Source organism: Parus major, chromosome 4, assembly GCF_001522545.3.
Source record: "Parus major isolate Abel chromosome 4, Parus_major1.1, whole genome shotgun sequence".
In the NCBI taxonomy this organism is placed as follows: Eukaryota; Metazoa; Chordata; class Aves; order Passeriformes; family Paridae; genus Parus; species Parus major.
The window spans coordinates 7,334,512-7,356,740 of NC_031771.1; the positions used below are offsets into that span (position 1 = coordinate 7,334,512).

Here is a 22,229-nt window from a genome sequence, read left to right on the forward strand (position 1 = left end):
AAACATATAAAAACCCTGTGATTTTTCTGTGGAATGGGGCTCTGTCTTTGGACGCTAGTCCACAGGCTCCCGGGCCCTCAATAAAGCACCGCATAAACGACTTCGGTTGTTTGTGTTTTCTTCGGATCGGGCAACAGTTACAACAAAATGTTGGACTTCATAATGATTTGACAGTATTTTTCATGCACAGTATGCACGTGTCCCACCTGAGAAGGCATGTGTCACTTGTGTGTCAATTCTGGCTTATTTTCTCTTCATGAAATGCATCTGTTTCTCAGGATGGTATCTATTACCCTGCTTTGCATTTACAATTTGCTTTCTCTAATCCAGCAAGAGATTGAGAACTTCAAGAAGCTAAACCTCATTAATAAGGATGAATTTGTTAGTCTTGCACCAGAAACTGCTGATCCAACCCAAGAAGTTCCTCCAAGACCTCCAGGGTTACAGAAAGGTAAGTATGAAAGTATTTGTTTTTTAGAATCTCTGTGATAAAGAACAACTCTGTAGGTGTTCTGACTCTTTCTGCCTGTGCAGTATTTTAATTTTGGTTCAGTCAGCAGTCTGAGGGGGCTTTTTCTTTGCTAATTTTTCAAATTGTCAGCTGTTCTTGGGTAGCGTGGTTTCAGCTGAATGACAAGAAGCTGGCGCTTGTTCTGCTTTGTTGTCACTCTCCACCAGCACCAGGTGCTCTTTGTGTGACTTGGAATTTATAATGTGTAAAGTTGAACTGAAACGTTTTATAGAAACCAGCATTTTTTATGGGATACAGGGATGGAAGGAAATGAGATTAGAAGAATTTACTACTTGTACCATACCATTACTGAGCAGTCACAACATCCATATCTTATCTCTTGTGGTATTTCTGATACAGTACTATTAACATTTACTGGGTCGCATGCTAATAGCATCTCTAAAGCAGCTCAGTAAAACCACCTCACTTTCTCCTTCCTGCCTCTATATTTAGCAGAGGAGCTGACCTGTAATTTCCTAAGTACTGAAGTACCTCCAACAGCAGGAATGGCTCGATCACTGCCAACAGCAGTCCCAGATTCCCCCCGTTTCCACCCTGGCTTCGTCCCACGAACACCTCGCACCCCCAGGCTCCAGGATCCCAACAAAACACCCAGGTTCTACCCTGTTGTTAAAGAAACACGATCCTTTGATGTAAAGGTAAATGGAAAAACATGTTTTAAAAAAAACCCAAAACAGCAAAAGCCTATGAAACTCATGTTTGTGCATAGTTTAATAAGAATTAAAAGGCAAAAAATTAAATGCTTGTATTCCTATTGCTTAATTCCAAAATATTTACCATATTCCCTTTTTATTTCTATTGAACACTTTTTGAGTCTTCTTCCTTGAAACTCATTTCTAAAAGAAGTGTAGTGCTTAAGATTTTTGATTAGTTACATAAGACTAATCTTCAGGTTATGAAACTGTGGTCTTGTGACTTTACAGCTTGTTAGATAACAGAATGGAAAACTTTTAGATCTGTGTTTTAAAAGGGAGAGAATGAGTGAAGTCAAATTAGGGAAATAAATCCTTCATTTACTTTCTTAGACTCCAAGGAAAAGAAAAACGCGCCACAGTACAAATCCTCCCTTAGAATGCCATGTTGGTTGGGTGATGGATTCCAGAGACCACAGGCCAAGAACTTCCTCTGTGAGGTAATTGTTGCTGTTATTCAAAATTTATTTGCATAAAATAGTGAGATAGTTCTCACTACTAATGGAGAAGCTGGCTATAAAAGGCAATTTATAAATTTATAAATACAATAGAAGCAAGAAAAGAATAATCAAGGAAGACAAAAATGTGGAACACAGAGCTGTCTGGAAACAAGCTAGGCAGATTGGTGTTCACAGTGTTGTTTGATCCATGATACAGCATCAGTAATGTTACTCGAGGCACTGATGTTCACTTCAGTGGTCATTTAAAGTCAAGCAGGACATCAATGTTTAATTATTGTTGTCCAAAACTGTTTTCTTTTCAACATATTAGCACAAAATCTGGTTTTCTTGAGGTGCACCCAAAGCCAGATGCACTTCAGCAGTTCCCAAGTGACCTTACTTCAGCTCTTGCATAGGTCAGGGTGGCAGAAAAGCAGAAAAGCTCTGTTTACAGGGCAGAAATATGTTGGATTTTTTCTCCAGCAGTTCCAATGCCTCACCTTCAGAAGGAGCTCCACTGGCAGGTTACGGCTGTACTCCAAATTCTCTTCCCAAATTCCAGCACCCATCTCACGAACTGTTAAAGGAAAATGGCTTTACTCAGCAGGTGTACCACAAATACCGGCGGAGGTGTCTAACAGGTAAGCTGCTCCATGCACTTCCTAAAATTTTTAGAAGCTTCCAGGTGTTGTCTGATACCAGTTTTCTTCCCATTGTTCCTCATCCTTACTTTTTCTTGGGAAAGGCAAGCAAAATTTATTTGGTGCCTGTTTTATGAACCTTACTTTCCATTTAACTTTACATTCCCTGACGAAAAAAATCCCCTCAAATTTGAACTGAAGTTACCAGAAGATCCTGGTGTGTTTTTCTCTAAAGGCAATGGACTTTAAAATATTCTGGTGAAAAATTAAAATAGTGGTTTTGTTCTTCCCTTTCTTTTTTTTTCTTCCAGAGAGGAAACGGTTGGGAATTGGCCAGTCCCAAGAAATGAACACACTTTTTCGTTTCTGGTCCTTTTTCCTGAGAGATCACTTCAATAAGAAAATGTATGAAGAATTCAAACAGCTTGCTCTAGAGGATGCAAAAGAACACTACAGGTATTTTTTCCCAAGGCCTTACCATTCCTTTTAAGGACTGTGAAGTTTACATACATCTGCAGTGAACATTTTTAGTACTGCCTTTGACTTATTGTAAATCTTTAAAATAGCAGTGTGTCTAAGTTATTTTAATAGGAAAAAAACCAGTATATAGTTGTGCTTTGCAGATGAATAGCTGACTGTGCAGCGTTTCCTGACCTGTAATGAGTTCTGAATTCTACATTAACTTGTTGACCATGACGAGTGAGTTCTGTACTAACACTCCTCAGATTCTTCCTTCTGTAGGTGAAGACATTCTTAATCTCATTTTACTTCTTCAAACTGGTTCCTGCCTTACAAAAATACCAGAACAATGACCACAAAGGAAATTGTTGCTGCCCTGCAGTTCTTGGATAGAATTAATTTCTTTCTGCCCAGTTCCCCCATCTCTATTTCTGAGCTGAAGAGACAAGGTGGATTTTTGTACCTCTCTGTTCTGTTCCAGGTACGGCTTGGAATGCTTGTTCAGATTTTACAGCTATGGCCTGGAAAAGAAATTCAGGAAAGAAATATTTGAGGATTTCCAACAAGAAACAAAGAGGGACTATGAAGCTGGTAATTATCTCAGGCCTGTCACTGCTCACACTTGTGGTAACATTAGTTGAAGATAATCCCAATTCCTTGGCACTGACTTGTTAACTAACCAAGAACAGTTTTTATTCATGTTCTTTTTATCTTCAGTTCTCTTAAAAATATAGTTACAGTGAATAATTAAGTTTATAATTAAATTTGACCTTTGTAAAGTGGTAAAATTATCTTTTTCTGTTACTAGGTCAGCTGTATGGACTCGAAAAATTTTGGGCTTACCTAAAATACTCTCAGCACAAGACTCCAGCTGTTGACCCCAAACTGCAAGAATACCTGAGTAAATTTAAGAGACTGGAGGACTTCAGGGTGGATGTAAGTTTCAATGCCTATTTTAAATAATGTTTGGTCTACTAATAAATCACTGCAAGATAATCTGAGAGCAGTACTTGATTTCATGAAAAGGCAACCTGATAAATTCTAAGGGCCTAATCCTTTCAGTCCTACAAGTCTGTGGAGAGGCAGAAATACCTGGCTTTATGGCAAAACACCTAACAGGTTGCCCATGTTTATTTTCAGCCTCCTATTGGTGAAGAATCTGGCAGGAGGAGACCAGGTGAGGATTCAGGTCATCGCAGACATCAGTCCAACTCTTCTAAAACACTTTCCACCACCAAAGCTGCTGCTGCTTGTCAGTCCCGGGTGCTGGGAAGTGTTTCCTGTGGGAATACCCTGCAAGCCTCTGCGGGCCATAGCAATGCTGCCACAAAATCTATAGAAGGTGATGTACCAGAAAAATAGACTTTGGATGAGCTCGTGCCCTCTAGAATCAACTTTGGCATCACTCCCCTAATCTGGAGATCTTCAAGGCGAGGCAATCTCTACTATGTGATTAGAAAAGACAAAGGATGGGATTCTCTTTTTCACAGGATATAGTTCCAAAACACTTGCCCTAGGAGAGTTGCTCTTGGTTATGGGATCATTGGAAGGATGCTAGGGAAGATTCTTTGGCTTCAGTATTGCTTTCCTCAAGCTTTTGTTTACAAAGAACTGCATTCCTTGCATATGCAAAAAATACTTCGAGGGATGCCTTACATTTCAGCTCAGATTTCTTAAAAAAAGGTATGATATATACCCATGTTATCTACTGTGCTTTCCTTACCCATATTTCCCCATTACTTGTATTTTACCAAAGCAAAGAAGATTACATTATATGTAGAATATTAAATGGAAAGGAAGGATCTATGTGACTGGTTTGCTTTCAAGGTTTAACTATCAAAAAGTATGTTTTTCTGCAAAAGCACACTTGAGAACATGCAGCTGTATATGAAACTGCATTTCTGGATTCTGTTTAAAGATATAGTTTCTTTTTCTTTCAGGGTCTCCATAGTTAGTATTTTATAAAGTATGGAGTTTGAGTGGACATAACTGGGATAGTTGTGCAGGTATTTCCTTCAGTGCTGGTTCTTTAATAACTCAAGCAACAGAAAACTACAGGGGAAAATTGAGCTTTTGATTTCATAGTGTCTTAAATTAACATTCAGTATCTCAGTTTGTGCAGATTGTTAAAATAGCCAACTGTTCATACTCTGGGCTTGAGAGGTATCTTCATTTGAATTCTCTTATGAAGTCTAGCAGGAGAGGCATAATTTTAATTTTTTTCTCCGTATTTCAAGTAATAATTAATTTGGAGGGAAACAAAGTATTCCTTGTAAATTTTAATTTTTTGTTTGCTTTGTTTTGCAATATCTGAATGAAGTTCTGCTTAAATTGTGCTCGCTAAGCCTAAATGATTTCAAACAGGTCTAAAGACAATTTCACTGAATGTAAGTTATTCAAATAGAAATCCATTTTTGTAGCTGAAAGAGGGGGATGTTTATAACCTGTCATGTCTTACTAACTTCATTACTTTGTTTTTAAACACTCAAGAAGAACCAAGTGAATAACTTCTCTACCAGGGGTGGGTGAGAGGAATTCCAGCTTTTGTTAGTTAACTGCAGAATTCCTTCAGTTAACTTTTAAAGTTGTGATGTCTAGCACAGATGCCTTAAACTGACTGCCCAGCCATGGATGGAGCTTTAAACTAACAGCTCTCAGAGGTTATAATGAATCTGTTAATTTTTCAGTCATTGTCCTGTGAATCTCACTGAAAAGAAATGATGGATGTTTGCATTGAAAGCAGTGGATGGTAGCAGTGACTCTCCCCACAGTTAATACCATTTCAGCACAAAATCCAGCCTTTTGTCAGTGGCCTGTTTTAAATAAATTTGAATGAACACATACCAAGATTTGAAGTAAATATCCTATAAATATGCTGAAGTGACACATCTCAATCCTGTGTTTGATCCATGCCTTTTGCTACCCATGAAAATGATGCGAATGTAAATTTGGACTGAAATTGTATATAAAAGTAATAAACTTAAGATATTTCAATTTTTAATTGGAAAATGTGCAGATTAAGCTTTGAGTGTGTGTAATTTTTGTGATAACTTGAAAAATTTTATAAAAACAACAAAAAACCCTAACAGTGTTGTATATCAAGTTTCTTTCCACCCCCCCAAAAGTTTGAAGAAAAACAACTTTAAAGAGTGTAAGGCTGTAGATTTGCATGAGAATTTTGCTGCACTGTGTTGGGGAAACCCAGCCTGGTGAATGTAGAAGTGTTTCTTGGAATCCAAGCCAGCTTTCTTCAGAAGAATCAAAAGAAAAATGTTAATTTAAATTTGTCATATGATTATTTGTCAAGAATACGACAGATGAATGACAAACATGGGGAAAGGCAAAGAGAGTGAATACTTCACCTGGCCTCTAGAGCTGCCCAGTGCCCCTTGAGTGAGCTGGACAAAGGCACTGCCCAAGTCCAGCCACAGCTCTGGCTCCCTCTCAGGAATGCCCCTTCCACTTCCCAAGGGATTGAATCCCTCTCTTCCCTTGCAGATAGTGGAAAAAACAATCCTTGCATTGCTCATGGTTTCACTGTCTGGCTTCAAGTGGCTCATCATCTCTGAGTAACTGATGGACCCTGATGCAGGGCCAGAACTCTGAACACGCATAGCTGTGTATGCAGCATCCCTTCCCATGCCTTTTAGGTCCATTTATTCCAACCTTAACCTATGTCTTAAGACTGGTTGTGTTCTAACAGTGGTCTAGGATTGACCACTTTGCAAGTTAGATCTTGTCTAAAAATTCTCCTCTGTGCTTGCTGAAGAATTTCTAGGTTTGTCTTTATTTCTTCTGTTGATGAATAACCGTACAAACACTCCAAAACATTGCCCTACCTAAAACCAGATTTTTGTCATGCTCAAAATACTGGATTCTAACAGCTTTCTAAACCAGAAGATTCAGACTGGCTCTTGTTCCTGTTGGAAACCAGATAATGTTTTCCTGCACTGAGCAGCAGTAGCCTGTCTGCGTTTTAACAGGAATTTGGATTGTTGTGGGAGATAAAGCATTAGAATTCGTGGAAAACAGTTTGTATTCATGGCAGCCTCCACGCTGCAGCCTTTGCTTCAGGCACAGCTGAGGTGACAAACGACACTCCCTCAGCTCCAGGCTGAGAGGACACTTAGGATTAGCTGAGGATCTCTTCCTGACAAATCCCAGGGCTACACCAGGCTTGATCTGTCATCTCAAGTATTTTCTTCTCTGCTGTCTTCAGCCTCTGTGCTTTTGGGATTTGAGGTAAACAACCCTTCACCTGCATTTCAGCCAACCCTGGCACACAGGTTCTGTCAAAGCAAGTTTAAACCCCATCTGTGAGCACCTGTTAAGAAACATTCACCTTTAACTATAAATTACAAGCAAGGAGAAGGATTTGTTTTCCATCTGCAAGCAAGTCTGCAAGCCAGAGTTACATTATTACTCACATTAAAGGGGAAAGGAATAAATAGCCAAATCTTTTTCATGTACTATTTCATACAGAGGAATAGTACCTCTTCCTAGAGGAAATGAAACCCCACAAACTCTTACTGTATTGTCAAACAGAATATTGCCAGAGACTCAAACAAAGCCTAGGAAAGGTTTAACTGCTCCCTGCCCTTTACAGCAAAGACAGTAAAATCAAACTTACTTTACAGCAAAAAAAGAAAAATTTAGAAAATAGCTCAGAACTGAGATACTTAAAGTGAAACATAGCAGAGTGCCAAAATGATTTTATGTGCTGTGTCCAACTCTGAACGATAGAAAATTTATGCCTTCATCAAGGAAAAGTAGATCTAGCTCAATAAAAAGATACAAACAAGTAAGAAAGCATGTGAGATAATTCTGCAGTCCTTACTGGAAATTCAAAATGTTCAGATCAAGAAACAGCATGGTACTTTTCCAAGGAGGTTTGAAAATATATCTCCTGCCAAAATGAAGCATTTTTGGGAAGTGGTGTACAAGATAAGGCAGAAGTGTCAAAATAAATGATGACTAAAACCAATTTAACACCAAGTCTAGCCTAGGAAAACAAGTAATATATTACACTAGAAATGTATTTTGTTTCTGAAGATGAGACATTCTTCCATCAAGACCCTCATGTTGTTTAAACAAAATTTACCGCAGTATCAATGTGCCTGTCATTTTACCTAACAGTGATTTTTGACCGAGTGATTGACACAAATGTTCCAAGATTGAACACCTCCATCAAATTTTTATAATAATTGCACTGAAGTTTGGATGGATCTGATGTTATGCTAAATTATGCTGTGTGTCAACTTCTTACGGATATGAAAGCTACAGTGTGCTTTAAAGCATTTTTTTTAGGTTGTCAGTTTTAGATCACTAGTGACTTTGTATGTAGGATGGATGAAGTTAATTTAAATCCACTAGACATTAAGTTTATAGAATGTTCTGGTGCCACAGGACAAGTTTTGTATTCTTCATAGTTACCATTAAGGTACTTGAAAGCAAAACTCACTCTTTACCCATCTTGTTGTTCAGTTAATCCTGAAAGTTAAATTTTAAGCGTTGTCCTAAAGCAATTTTAAAATCCCAGCAACAGAACTACATGTAACTTCACTGTGATTACGCTTCACTGCCTTCTTGATAGCAAGGGAAAGAAAAGGCTGCACTTTTGGTAGTAAGTCACAGCAGATACCAAACTACTCTTCCTTCAAAAGTTACCTTTCTTTCACTGGTAGAAGTTAGTCCATCAAGCACATACAAGCACTAATGGAGGAGCAGCTAATGCTACAGCTGTGCGTGGTGTAGCAAAACCAACAGCTGTACTGAGTGAAGAGCAGAGTAACAGCAAGTGTCAAGAACTTCCAGCTATGACTTTATAGCAGAAGCTGTAACACAAACATTTTCATGTGGAAGCCTGGAGACTAACAACCTAATCCGACTGAGGATCCTAAGGGATAGTTGGGCAAGCTGCCTTTCCTTGTTCCACAGCCAGACAAGCTGGGTGCCATGACGAGGTGCAACAGCTGTGCAATAGCTAAAAGTGAAAGGCATACTGTAAATGCAGCATAAAACCACTTACCTAGAAGAAAAAAAATTCCCTAGTGAAGCATCCAGATACAGAACTGGTGTTTAATTACTCCCAGCCCCTGTCCTATGCAATGAAGCTTTTATTTATCCTGTTGGTTCCCACTGCTCCATCTAAACCACATATTTCTGTGGTTAGTTACAGCAGCATGCCCAGCATTTCAGCAGTTAGATGATTAGCAGACACTCAATCCAAGCCTGGACACTGCACTGTTGCTCAGCTCGTGACTCAAGCAGAAGCCAGTGCTTACTGATTTCACACTTCCCAGGAGTGTCAAACCTCTACAGGAGCCTGCAAACACAACTTCTACGGAGAAACAGCTCCATTTCTATTACTTCTTCCATACCAAAACAATTCTATTTCAAGGCTGGAGATGAAAGAAAGGGAATTCATTCTGCTTTCTAGGACACGTGAGTTACACACAATTCCACAGAGGAGTTTTTGTTTATTTGTTTCATTTACATCAAAATGAATCTCTTTCAGTCAAATATGAATAAAAAAAGTAGTCATCCCTGGAATTTCAGAGTTTACAGTTCAACAGCATGTAAAACAGAAGTAGACCTAGCTCAATTTTGTTACAAATTGTAACTGTAGACTTAACACAGGTGAAATCTGCAACCAGAGGTACAAACATGAGCCACAAGGCTGCTGTTCTTGTCCTGTTAATGCCATGTGACATATTCCTTATACTCTATATTACACTCAGTTACTAAAATGCGTTCTTTATATCGCTTTACCCTGCACCACCATAAATTCACTGGCATAGGATTAGTCTCTTAAACACAGCTTACCTGAGTAAGTCTTCGAGATTCCTCAACAGCTGGGACTTGAAAGGGAAAATAACTCCACCAGGACAAAGAGCAGTATTAATAGCAGTGGCTGCTTCATCTATCCAAGATTTCTCCCCCTTTTTATTGCATCATATTCCAGCTCTGCTTAACAGCTTCTAGACAAAGTCTGACAGCACAAGTGGTATTGTACATGCTTTATTAAAATGGTACTCGTATTTACAATATCTGCAGAAACAATCCCTCCCAAGTCTTGCATTCAGACAGACACACACACAGACACACGCGCGCAACGCCCCTTCACTCTACGGGGGTGTGAAGGCTATGCTCCCAAGAGTTAGGCAGCTTCTGGAAGAGGAGGAAGGGAGACTTTTTTTTGTGTGTTTGTATTTCATTAAAAAGAAGCATGGGAGTATGCATTTGGCCATCACAATGCTAATTTAAGTATATGTAGTATTAACATATGGCAGTAACACTGAGTACTCCTCTTTTACATTCTATACACAGAATGACATCAAGGTTTTCCAGTCAACAGAACATTCCAATTCAGTCTCACTGCTGCTTGTAGTGACTATGAAACCGCAATTTGGGGGCTGTCCCTTAAAACAATTCAAGTCTATGTAAGCGAAATAAGGCACAATTAATATCTGATTTGATTTAGAGGATGGAAAAAAGGTGGGGAGGCAGGCTTCAGATAACAGTTGTTGTAGAAGAAACTTTTTTACCCAATCCTTTTGAGAAAAGGATGAATTTTATCCCCATCCTAATCTATGTGGACTTCTCTTAGAGAACTGAAGTACTCTGCTGGGCTACTAACGCCCACATACAAAACAAAACTGGAAATTCACATTTTTAACACCGGCTGCAGTAGTCTAACCTACTGATGCTGATGTGGATGAGTATATCTTTCTTTTAATGCTGAAGGAGAAGACACACACAAAACAAGATTCAAACCTTCCTCTGAGCTTGAAGACTCACGTCTTTTAGAGAGCTTGTAAGGTACACTAGTTGAAGGCTTCAGCTTACTGATAAAAAGGAATAGCATTTTTGCCTTTAAATCCCTGGCCCCTCTTCACTAACGAAGCCTAACCAGACATTACAAATAAACTGCAACAAAAAATTTGGCAGCACAAAGAATGTCTAGTATTCAAATCTTCATTTGTGAGTATATTATTTTCCTTGTACAAAACCTGTTGAATGTTTTTTCGCAGCAGATGAACTGTACCCAAAGATGCAGGACATTCTGTGATGGGGAATAAGAGGTTGCAGTTCCGAAGGCCCCTGACTTTGGTTGTTTACAAAGTTCATTCCTGTTTAGTGTGATCCTTGGTATCTTCCTCATCTGTGTATTCTGATGGTTCTTCCCCTGGTTTTAGGAGTCTACCTACGTAGTCATATTTTTCTGAAAGAGATTTATGATTCCATTAACAATTAAATACAGCTGCATTTGCTTGCTAGCCCATACTACTGCAAATTCACTTTTTCTCCTACACACTACAGTTCTAAATCTCAGTCACTGAAATTGATGGTAATTGAGCAAGCTCAGCCTTCTAAAGCAATCTTTCTACCATTACTTTCTCTAACTGTGAGTATTTAGTTTCCATTCTCCTCCAGCTGATCAGGCAAGATTTATCACCCAAGGGCTAAAAACCACTGCTCTTCAATGCTTCAGCCTGTTTTAAGTTTGTGTGAAAATGATTCCCCCTCCCTCCAGAGCCATACTTCCATATTTGTCAGAAATTATTTCAAGATAAACTCGTTCAACCCTTTAAGTTAAAACAACTCTTAGTCCTAATGATAATTCCATGGCATCCAAAGCCAACAACCTTGAGCGGGAGTTCCACCAGCTAGGCTGATGAGATTTGGGAGTGAAATTCTGTGCTGAAAAGCTAAGAGAACGGTTTTCTTGTATGAAATTAAAAGGTTAAAAAAGCTATAGTGACATATAGTGAAAGCCTCTGTGGAAGAAAGGCCCGAAATCCCTGGTCTGGTCTTAACAAAGTTACATTGCACCCACATGAGAGGGGACCTTGCTGCAGTCTGCACTTCCCTTATGAGGAGGACAAGGAGGGGCAGACACTTCACTGTGGTGACCAGTGACAACCCCCAGGCTGTGTCAGGGGAGGGCTAGACTGGCTGTTAGAGAAAGGCTCTTCATCCAGAGGATGGCTGGGCATTGGCACAGGCTCCCCAGGGTCACAGCACCAGCCTGACAGAGTTCAAGCAGTATTTGGACAATGCTCTCAGGCACAGGGTGGGATTTTTGGGGATGGTCCTGTGCTGGACTAAGAGATGAAATTGATGATCCTTCGGGGTCCCTTCTAAACCAGCATATTCTCTGATAATATTACTGTCAACATCTTTAAAACCTTCCCCAAGCCCAAATCACTAATTCTTATTACAATTATTTCCTTAAGCTGATAATTTGAGAATTTACCTTTAAATTGCATTTCCCACTCTCTTACACTTTCCATCTGTACAGCATTTAAGTCCGATAGGTCATCATATTCATCTTTGAGTGCATCTTTATCTAGACAGAAAGTTGCTAGTCCCCTGGAGGCATCTCTGCCAGCAAATATTCCATATGGACCCTCTGAAAACAAAAAGACAAAATTGATACCTTCACATCTTTGCTTATACCAATCAAATCTCAGTTCTTTACGTAGTCTGCCAAAGCCATACATTAAATTTCTGCACTGATGGGAACAGCAGCAGTTTCAATGCCATGGCTGCTTGACATTCAACAGCACTGCAATTCAATCTTTAATATCACTAGGAGATAAAGTCTGCTGAGAGAAGCAGAACCACGAAAATAGCTTTGAAGGGGTATCTGGAAAAATCCCTGTCAGTTGATGCAAGCCAGTTGAGGCAAATTCCAAAGGGACCAGAGGCTGGAATTCAAAAGAAATACACTTCTATTAAGCAACACACTGAATATTTACAAGTCGGGTATGAACAGAAGCAAACTGCATAGACATCTTAATTAGAAATCCATTATTATAAATAAATAGAACTTAAGAGAGCTAATTAATGATTTCACTTCACTTGCAGAATCACAAGAACTTTCTGCATCTTTTGTGACATTTCTTACTTCTGAGTAAATCATCTCACTTATTTTGGGCAGCAGATCCCCTAGACCCTTAGCCTGTAACGCTCTTGAAAACAACACAAATTGTCACATTAGGAATATGCAGCAACTGCTTCCTCTGTACTTTTTGACCAATGCAAAGCAGTACAAATATCCCAATAAAATTTTGAGCAATGACTCTGAAATAAGTATTATTACCAAGAGAAATGGACGATTTGTAAACCAACAATTTGCAGGGTAAGGTTGGTAACTGGTTTTCCCAAATTTTAATTAACTGAAAGAACTTTAAACATATTGTTATCTTAGATTTTTTTGATCTAAAACCAAATACCTTAAATTCAGATCAATTAAAAAACCCAAACCAATACAAAAAAAACCAAAACCCCAAACAAAACAAAAAACCAACCAACCAAAAAAAATACACCCCAAATAAACACACTTTAAAATTTTCTGCACTAACTGCAGCAGCCTAGCACCACGGAGATACCCAAGGCTTGCTACAGAGTGGTCCCTGCTTGGCGGTAAACAGGCCAGAACCCTTCTCTGGCTTACCTCTCAACAGTGGCCGTCAGCCTGAAGAAAAGGCAGCACCCATGGGCAAGAATGAACACAAGCAAGTGGCAACACACTGTCCTTCACCCCCTCTATTGCCTGCTGGAGCACCTCAGACCTCTTCTGCACCAGGACGAGCCATGGGGAATCATTCCGAAAGGCTGGTTCCTCCCAGGCCGCTCGCTCCAGCCACCACACCTATCTGCTCCTGCCGGGCATTGACTCCAGGGCTGAGACACAGGCTGAATGCAGCAGGGAGAATTCCTGAAGCGGGGAACCCGAGTACCATATGGATTAGAAGAAACTACGTCCTCACCAGAACTGGTGTCGTCTCTCCACCCCAGAGTGCTTGGCATTGTAAGCTGCTTACAGTCAAACCTGAGAACAGAAGGTTGTCCTGTGTGCCAAAGACAATTCCCTCGTCTCTCTGGAAATAAACCAACTGATTTCAAAGCACAATTTCACAAGAAGTAGATATTAGAGCATGAACTATCAGCTGGAAGTTTGCACTGTATCAGTCTGACCATAATGATGAACTGCATCTCTGTGCTCATCCCTTCAGGTATTTAGCTCCAAGAATAGCATTCATGAGAACTACCTCGGGGATCAGGAACTACAAGGTACAGTACTTCAGGGAAACAAAGTCAAGAGGGCTATCCTTTCCTATTTGCATTCTGAATTAGGTATTTCTTTGAAAAGCAGGATTTAGAGACTGAAATCAATCCTATACCAATGCACTCAACATGCTCAGTCACTTCCACAGGACAGGCCAAGAGGCAGCAATGACCATCATCTGTGACACAACACAGAGTTTCTTCAAGCAAAAAATCCTGCTTCAAACAAAACAGCAATCATTCAAGTGATCTTGCTTTTGATGTTCTCAATGAAGAACATGGGAGCTATAAACAGCTCTTACAAATTAGTAAATCCTTAAAAGCAATTATAAATTGTTGCTTAGTGACCCACCAACAGTATTATTCTGTCCCCAGTTTTTCCTTTCTCTGAAGTGTTTCAAGCTAATGTGTCTATAAATCCTACTATTTGCACAAGGAGTAACTCTGGCTAATCAGAGAGTAGCACCCTGCTCCCCTTCCCTTCTACCCTGCATTTAGTGGTTTTCAGAGTTTCTCAGCACCTGCCAAGATGCTACCTCTTAGTCCACCAACTGGATTCCAATTATTTATATTAAAAAGAGAATGATATTACATTTATCTGTATCAAGCACTGAACATTCTTAAATCTCAATAACACAATTGAAAGCATCAGAACTTTTAGAATACATCAGCTTGCATTAAGATTAATTGATGCAAAATGTCTGCAAGTATCTTGTAATCGCAGATGCTATTACACCAATATCTTTTTTCTTTCCTAAATCTGAATTTGAACTTCAACATTCCAGAATGTTTATTACAGAAGTATTCAGAAGTCACATAGGAATCACCAAGTCAGGTCCAAGCACTCAGTGGAATGATAACTTGTTAAAACCAACCTTTGGACTCAGCAGACAGCATCTGAAATTTCAGCTCTGCAAATGTAACTTAGAAATGTGTTCTATTCTTAATCCTATACTAAAAGGTAAATATTGATTGTGATTATTAGTAAATGGTGCAAGCTTGGCTTCACCTTGGTTGCTAAAGCAGAAGTTCAGAGATCTCAGTATGAGCAACCTACTTCAAGATTTAAAGCTTCCATTCAGGTGCTTTTACACAGAGGTTAACTACAGTATTTTATATTAATACAAAACATACAGATCTGGGGCTCTGCTCTAGGTCCTAGTTTATTAGTCACTTTTATATAAAAAACTGGTGCAACAGTCTGAAAAGGCTATTTTGCATATCAGATTTCACTGTACTTGGAGAAGTGTCCAGGAAGGTGCCAGAACAAAAAATCCCAGGGAGAAAATATCCTTCAGGAACATGATTGAGGCAGAGACATCAGTGCAATCCCAGACACACTCCCACGGAGCTCTTTCATGGCCTGATGCAATTTACTCTGCAAGCCCAACCCACAGTCCTTCTTTCCTTTCCTTTTGTCTGCCCACCTATTTAGCCTGGCTCCTGCTGTAAATAATTGATTGCAGCCTGACATGACAGACACGCTGAAGAGAGGGCAGGAAGAGCAGCTTGCAGCACAGGTATGTAAACCAAAGCAAGTTTCTGAGACAGTTGCACAAAATTTCAGTGATGTTTTTTTTGCTGTATTCCCAAATTATGCATTTCACAGTCAAATATGTCTTTAAAAGATTCTGCTCCCACTTCTACTTGGTATAGTACAATAAGAGTCAGAGAAATGTCAAAACCAATTGAAGCACGTCTGCTACACGCTACTTGGTTAGATGGAGGTATGACTCTTCCATAAAGGAAAGTTGTTCCTTGAAGAATGCTTTTCTTTCCATTATGGTTTTCACATTTAAACAACTCTGTTTCAGAGCCTTTGTTTATTTTAGCCCTGAGACTGGTTATCAAGCCCACATATTTGCCTGCCTCTCTCCTCATCTGTGCCATGTTCATACACTGCATTTCCCCTGTATGTTCTCATCTACCTGACAACTCCACCTTGTATGAACTACACTCTAAGCTACAACACAAGCAAAATGTTGCTACCCACCACCTGCAGAGCTTCACTTCCTTTCAGAATCCTGATAAGAATTTAGTAGCCTTGATGAATTTGACATCCTGTTCAGCCTGACAATTATCTTTATTCACAATAAACTGGGTACCTTGAGAACTGGTCAAGCTGAAGTCTCTTCTGACCATAAAAATACATTCAAAGTTTCTGCATCTCCTAGCACTGTTTTGGTTCTCTAATGAAGATTTAATTTCTCTTTTCAGACAAAGAAAAATCTACTCAACCTAAAGCAACACATTAAAAATTCTGAACCATGAAGTTTTTATTTGGAAGCACTGCTTCTAGTCACTTCCCCCAAAACAGGGCGAACTGGATCTTGGAACAGCACATGTTTCAATTTTCAGCCAGGTTGGTCAATAGTTCCCTCAGCAAAACCTATGCCGGTATCCAACTTCAGAGTATATCCCGGTTGCCTAAGAGGCTCCCTACCATTTCAGTTTGGTAGCAGCTTTGTGGAACATCCCAGACCATTACTCCAACACCAGTAACAAAGGTGAATGTTGCACACTGAACTTTGGATTGCTCCAAGGGGCAGCACAGTCCACAGATAGCCACATGTGGACTTTATAGCTAATGAAGTGATAGGTGAGCTAAAAATCGCATTCGTTTTCACAAGATCAAGGTCCATGTGATTTCTCTAAAGAAGCTGCACAGGTTAACCACAACATTCAGTTTTAAACCAGCAGCTTTGGTTTCTTCAAAGCAATCACCAAATATGCATCTGTGGGCTCCATACACCCAGTTTTGTCTGAAATTTAGATACTCATGGACAACATTTGTTAATCTGCAGACAAGAGTAAGGACTAATCTCCCCTTCATGTAAGTTAAGGTAAAGGGAGACAGGCTACAAAATTATTAACTGTATAATTCAATTGCTTTGCCTACTTTTTCCACTCAAAACTGAAGTGAAACCTTCACTGGCAGTTTCAAATTTTCTAATCTGAATCCTGACACATGTTTGTTCAGTGTTGTATCTTTCGTGACAGAATGAAAAAGCTGGAAGTTAGACTAAGCCATTTGGAGATGTAACTTGAAAGCAGAAGGTTTCTAATAACATTTATCACTGGGAATTCAAGGTGACATAATTTTAACTTTAGTGCTCCAGATTTACATGACAAGGAAGATATGGGTCAATTTTAACTTACAACTTGCATGGAAATTGTATCTTCTTAGGAGACCAATCCACATGTTAAATGGGAACGAACTCTACAGATGTGAACTCTACATGCTAAGATGGGAACTGCCCAGAAAAAGGAGTCTAAACCTGACTCCTCAGGCACAAAGCCAGGGAGTCTAACTCCCTCTTTTGATTACCTGCTTTTTAACTTTGTGGGGAAAAAAAAAAGAAAAAAGTGCAAGAATCAATGACCCAATTTCATCTTAAGGGGCACATGACAAGCACTGGTAAGAGAGCCTGTAGGCCAGCAGTCAGGAGCTTTCTGGAAGATAGCTGCATTCTTGAGAAGGGCCTGGATTCCACATCTTGGTTTAGCGTGAAATGCTCTGACCACCAGTTTATTTCCTAATCAGACAAACAATGCTGGCTGGGTTCAGTGAGGATGATGCTGCTGTGTACTGGACTTAACATCTGCATGTCACTAACAATGATGTCACTATCACATTTCATGTATCCTGCTTTGAGCACACCTGCTTGATTAGGCCCCTCAAATGTAGATGACTCAATGAACTCAGAGGTGTTTTCCAGCCTAATCAATTCTGTGACTGGAACATGATTGGTTTAAACAAGAACTAGGAATTTACACAGACCTTTTATGAAACATACAGCTGTTCAAGTTTTAAGGAATATAATGAGGTTGTGAAGGAGGGGAAAAGAAATTTAAAAAACAAGAAAGAGAGAGATGACGGACACAGAGCAGAAGCAGAGGAGGAGACAGAGTGCTGATCTTCCTGCACAAAAGCACTTTACTGCTCTCCATGAACATGGCCTGGAGGCTCAGAAGAACCTCTACCCTGGTAGCAAAGGCACTATTCCCTTTAACCAGAAGTATGGAAACAATCCCTCACCAATATGTGTGTATACACCTTTTGGTTTTACTGCTTTTGGCTGGAACTCCACTTCTTTAACCAGAAATGCTATTTCTCTGAAAAGCTGAATCCCACGGTGAGAGATACTTCCACTACATAGACAACCAAAAAGAGCTGACAAATATCAGAACCACTGAGAAGACCTTTCACACTTTACAGAAAACCTTTCTTTCCCCCAGTCTCATCCTCTGTACTTATCTGTAAACCCTCAGACTGTTGTGTTCTTAAGATAAGGCCACCCTTAACAGTATTCTCCAAACACAACGTATGTAGAGTCCCTCCTGCAACATTTCACTCTAACCATACCCTTGGAAAGGATGTATGGAAAAGCACCATTGCCATGTGGTGAAGGGACAAAGTTCAATTTATGGCCCTCAATTCCAAAGGAAGTCTAACAGCATGAGATTATTTTTATAAAATTATTGGAAAAAATGACAGCTGTTCATGACAACAAAATAGAGGCAGTTTTCCCCCCATGGAAACTGTATTATGATGGAATATTTTTGTGGAACTACTACTATCTATTCTTCTTGGCAAACTTGGAAAATCAGAAATCTTCATGACATTGTGGAAGACAGGTGGGATGAGACATGAGTTGACAGTGACAACATACTGCAGTGAAGGAAAGTCAGGAAATTGATTTTTTTAAGATCATGAAGCATTAAGAACCAAGAAGTGACGTGAACAGTTGCATACTCAGGGTTGCACATAATCTTGCTTTGTCATGCTCAAAGACGTGTATTTTTCATAAATGCACAAGGTATTTACTATGTTAATCAAAACCTATTTACAGCATTACCCTGGCATGCAAACTTAACTTCTAAATATTAAGATTTGCTGACATAAAGTACACTAACTCTTATAATGCTCTTCTACTGACAAATATACAACCAGAAATCTTGATCCAAACAAACACACAAAGTTCAATGTTACAATAAATGAGAAGTAACAAACTGTGTCTCATTGTAAGATCTAAAACCAACACAGCACACACAGAAGGTATAAATGACTAGACCCTAAGTTATGAGATGTGATTACAGATGGGAAATCATCCCAATAGAAGTTCTCTAACAGTCTGGTTATGTGATATTTTTAATAGTGAACCACTAATTGTTTACTTTATTTCTTTTGGAGTTTATGGATGCTAAAGGGAAAGGCAATTAATTAGAGTTAATAATCAGTCAAAGCATTCTAGGTCACTTACTCACCTGGGCACAAGCAGAAGTGGAATTTAATACATCTAAATAAAGTCTTGAAACACTGTATTTGCAGGACAAAGCAGCATTTTGGAAAAGAACTTGGCAAGTAAAGTTTTAAATTAAGAGTTCAATGTAAGCAAAGTGTTTTTTTGAGGCACAGACTGTTACATGTGCACTTTCTCTACTCCTAGCTAAAATACATTAAGAAATACACTAACAGGATACCAGTGAGATAAACTGTGGAAGGCTTAAAGAAGACAACACAAGAAACAAACACACACACACAAAAAAAAAAAAAAAAAAAAGAAACATTTGGATTAAATGTTCAAGAAAATGAAGTTTTCAGTCATGGCTGTTTGAAAGGATGGTTTCAACACTCTATCATTATTTAAAAATACCTTAACTGCTTGTATGTAAAGGGCTCTTCAATGAAATGGACAAAAGTGTAACAGGATTTGCTGGACAGAAACTTAAAACCAGGAGAACTTTGAATAAAATCAGAAGTTTGGTGGAAACTTTAAAAGCACCTCAATTGTTGGACAAAAATCTGGACTAGATGACAATTCTGTGCATTTTAAACTTTCCGCTGTAAGAAGAAAAAAAAATTAACACCTTGGCATCCAAACTACACTGAAAGAGAAAAAACAGACCATACTATGAAGACATGAGAAGCCACCAGAGGCAGCCACGTTATTAAACATTAACCCAGCCCTCCAGCCTTGCTGAAAACTGACAGTGAGCCCTCAGCCCCTGCTTCCCACTGCCTTCAAAACTAAAGCACTCTCTCTTCACATCAGTACCTCAACCAGCTACTAAAGGCTCACAGGCAGAGCCTGAAATATCAGCAAAGCCAATGTCCTCAGCTCTTTCTTCTGTTAAAATTTGGCCACGTTTTGTTGGTATGTTTTGCACTTCCCTTGCCATGCTCCAGCTATGAGACATAAAATTTCCATGGGAACTGCTGTGGACATCTGGCTACTCTGGCTGAAGTCTTACTGAAAAGATCTCTACCAGCTGTAGGAGACTTTTCCACCTGAATTCTTTGGTTTTAAAGGCCTGCAAACTACCTACTAGTATTTTTCTTTTCGGCCACAAAACAGTTGCAAGAAAAAATTCCCTGATATGTATCCAAAAAGGGAAACCACGTCAGCATGATTCAAAAATCATCATGTTTGGCAGAGAACACACAGCTGATGATGCACTGGTTGAGCTTTACATGCAACATCCCAAGTTACAGGCCTGATAGACGAAAATGATGTCACTTTTGTTAGAAAAAGGCAATCTTTCACTACAGGGACAAAAAAATAAAAAAGCTTTTGTCCTTCTCTATGAAAAGCTTGAAGCACTGCTTTTAAGGAAACTAGCTGCTACCAGATATCAAAAAGCAGATTGATGTCCTAGAACATTAAGTTTTAGCTTCCTAACAATAATAGGCATCCAAAGGTTGACAGTGTGAACCACTGATGGTATCTGGAGAGGACAGCCTAATACTCAACTGAAGTTTGATACACAAAAGGAAGAAAGTGAGTATTTAGATCATGGTTCAGTATTATTTCACAGAGCACTCTGTCAGCTTACTGGTGTTTTAAAAGTTTCATGCAGCATGTGTATTACCTGTATTTCATGTCAGCACACAGGTCTCAGTTTAAAAACTCCTAAACAAGAGAGACAAAAGAACTAGCCTGATTAAGTGTCATGAAAGCTGCAGCTCACCAGACTGCATTTTCTCAGCTTTACTGGTTAATAAACAACATAAAGCATGGCAAGGTACTTTGGATTCCACTGAGAACTTTTACAGCACCCAGCCAAAAAAGCATTTCAATTCAATTACAGCAGTTTCACTTTCTGCAACTGGTATCACAAACTTTGAGCGTAAAGTAGTCACAAAATTCTAGCCTAGTTCAACCATAGAACTGCTTGTCCTTTCCCTGCCAAGAAACAAAGTCTTGTAACAGGCCAGCTTTGTATTTTTCTTTTTGTAACTTCAATTATTAAATAATAATAAATGATTACTTCACTTGAATTGTTTCCTGGGGGAGCGGGAAGTATCCTCTCTGCCCTCCACCCCTTTCACAAGGAAGATTGCCATGCCTACTATGAAAACTCCTGCATAGTTTGATTACAGCAAGTTTTCCAAACCACCATTGTTTAAAGAAGAAAATTATCAGCAGTCGTAAACCTCATTTCCTTTGGCATCAGTCGTGAACACAGTGCTCACCAGTAAGTTTGCCCACTTCATTATTAGGAATGCTGTTTATCATGAGAAAATATTCTGCAGTTACACAGTGCACAAGGTGAACAAAAAACCAGAACATTTCTTTGAAGCTCACTTTTCTGAACCTTTGAAATACACATTTCCACTCCAAAGAGGAGTGCTGTCTGTCTGTTTACGAGATTGGCTCGATTTCTGCACTCTTCCCAACAGCAGCAACATACCAGTCCCAGAGCTCTCCCTGCCTATCTCTATCCTGGCTAAAAGTCACACTCAATACTGCATTTACACCTAAATAAATAACCAGCTGGTTGGCTTCCTCTCCTGAGCCGTAAGCGCTAGAACGAAGAAAGCACTGCTCAGCTGCACTTGAGAAACCTACTAGAAGAGACAGAAGGGAAAAAAAAATAGAATTAACCATGGCACATCCAAATCAAGGCATCTGGGAAAATGACGGCTGCCTGAGGAGAACCCAGACACGCTGAGCATCACCAATCTAACACCGCCGGTGGGTCCCAGGCCGGGACTCCCCCCATCCCCCCGCCGTCTCACCGGGCCCGTAGAACTTGCTGCCTTTGGTCACGTCGAAGACTTTCCCGTTGACAGCCAGGAGGATGCGAGGGTTGCGAGCGCCGTCGAACTCGCGCAGCTGCTCCAGGGAGAAATCCCGGCGCTTCATGCGCGGCAGCGCGGCGGCCTCGCCCTGCCGGGCCGCGCCCCCCGGCCCGCTCCGCGTTCCCCAGCGCAGGTACAGCCGGTAGGCCGCCAGCAGCGCCAGGGCCAGCAGCCCCACGCTCAGCAGCATCTCGCCGCCCGCCACGACCGCGCCGCTCGCCCGGCCGCCCTCAGTCCTGAGCCGCCCCTGCCCATCGTCCGCCATCGCTGCCCGGACAGCGCGCGCCCGCCCGGGACACGCCC

General features: G+C 40.0%; 2 protein-coding genes across 5 annotated transcripts in view; one reads left to right on the forward strand and one right to left on the reverse strand.

The window, feature by feature from the left end:
- LARP1B (La ribonucleoprotein 1B) overlaps positions 1-5,850 on the forward strand; it is a 19,100-nt gene extending 13,250 nt beyond the window's left edge. For 3 of the 4 annotated variants that reach the window (XM_033513620.1, XM_033513618.1, XM_033513621.1), the window contains 8 exons: positions 331-451; positions 965-1,170; positions 1,558-1,664; positions 2,148-2,305; positions 2,617-2,761; positions 3,246-3,355; positions 3,573-3,700; positions 3,905-5,850. In XM_033513620.1, coding sequence (XP_033369511.1) covers positions 331-451; positions 965-1,170; positions 1,558-1,664; positions 2,148-2,305; positions 2,617-2,761; positions 3,246-3,355; positions 3,573-3,700; positions 3,905-4,126 — 1,197 coding nt within the window. In that variant the 3' untranslated portion in view covers positions 4,127-5,850. The remainder of the gene's footprint in view (positions 1-330; positions 452-964; positions 1,171-1,557; positions 1,665-2,147; positions 2,306-2,616; positions 2,762-3,245; positions 3,356-3,572; positions 3,701-3,904) is intronic. The other variant, XM_033513619.1, reaches the window with a different exon arrangement.
- A 3,373-nt stretch (positions 5,851-9,223) lies between these two features.
- Positions 9,224-22,223, reverse strand: PGRMC2 (progesterone receptor membrane component 2). Its single transcript, XM_015624364.1, has 3 exons — positions 21,864-22,223; positions 12,024-12,179; positions 9,224-10,988 (listed from the first exon to the last, which is right to left on the reverse strand). Exons 1-3 carry the CDS (start codon positions 22,189-22,191, stop codon positions 10,891-10,893), a joined length of 582 nt encoding a protein of 193 aa, XP_015479850.1. The 5' UTR covers positions 22,192-22,223; the 3' UTR covers positions 9,224-10,890.
- Positions 22,224-22,229: the final 6 nt, after the last annotated feature.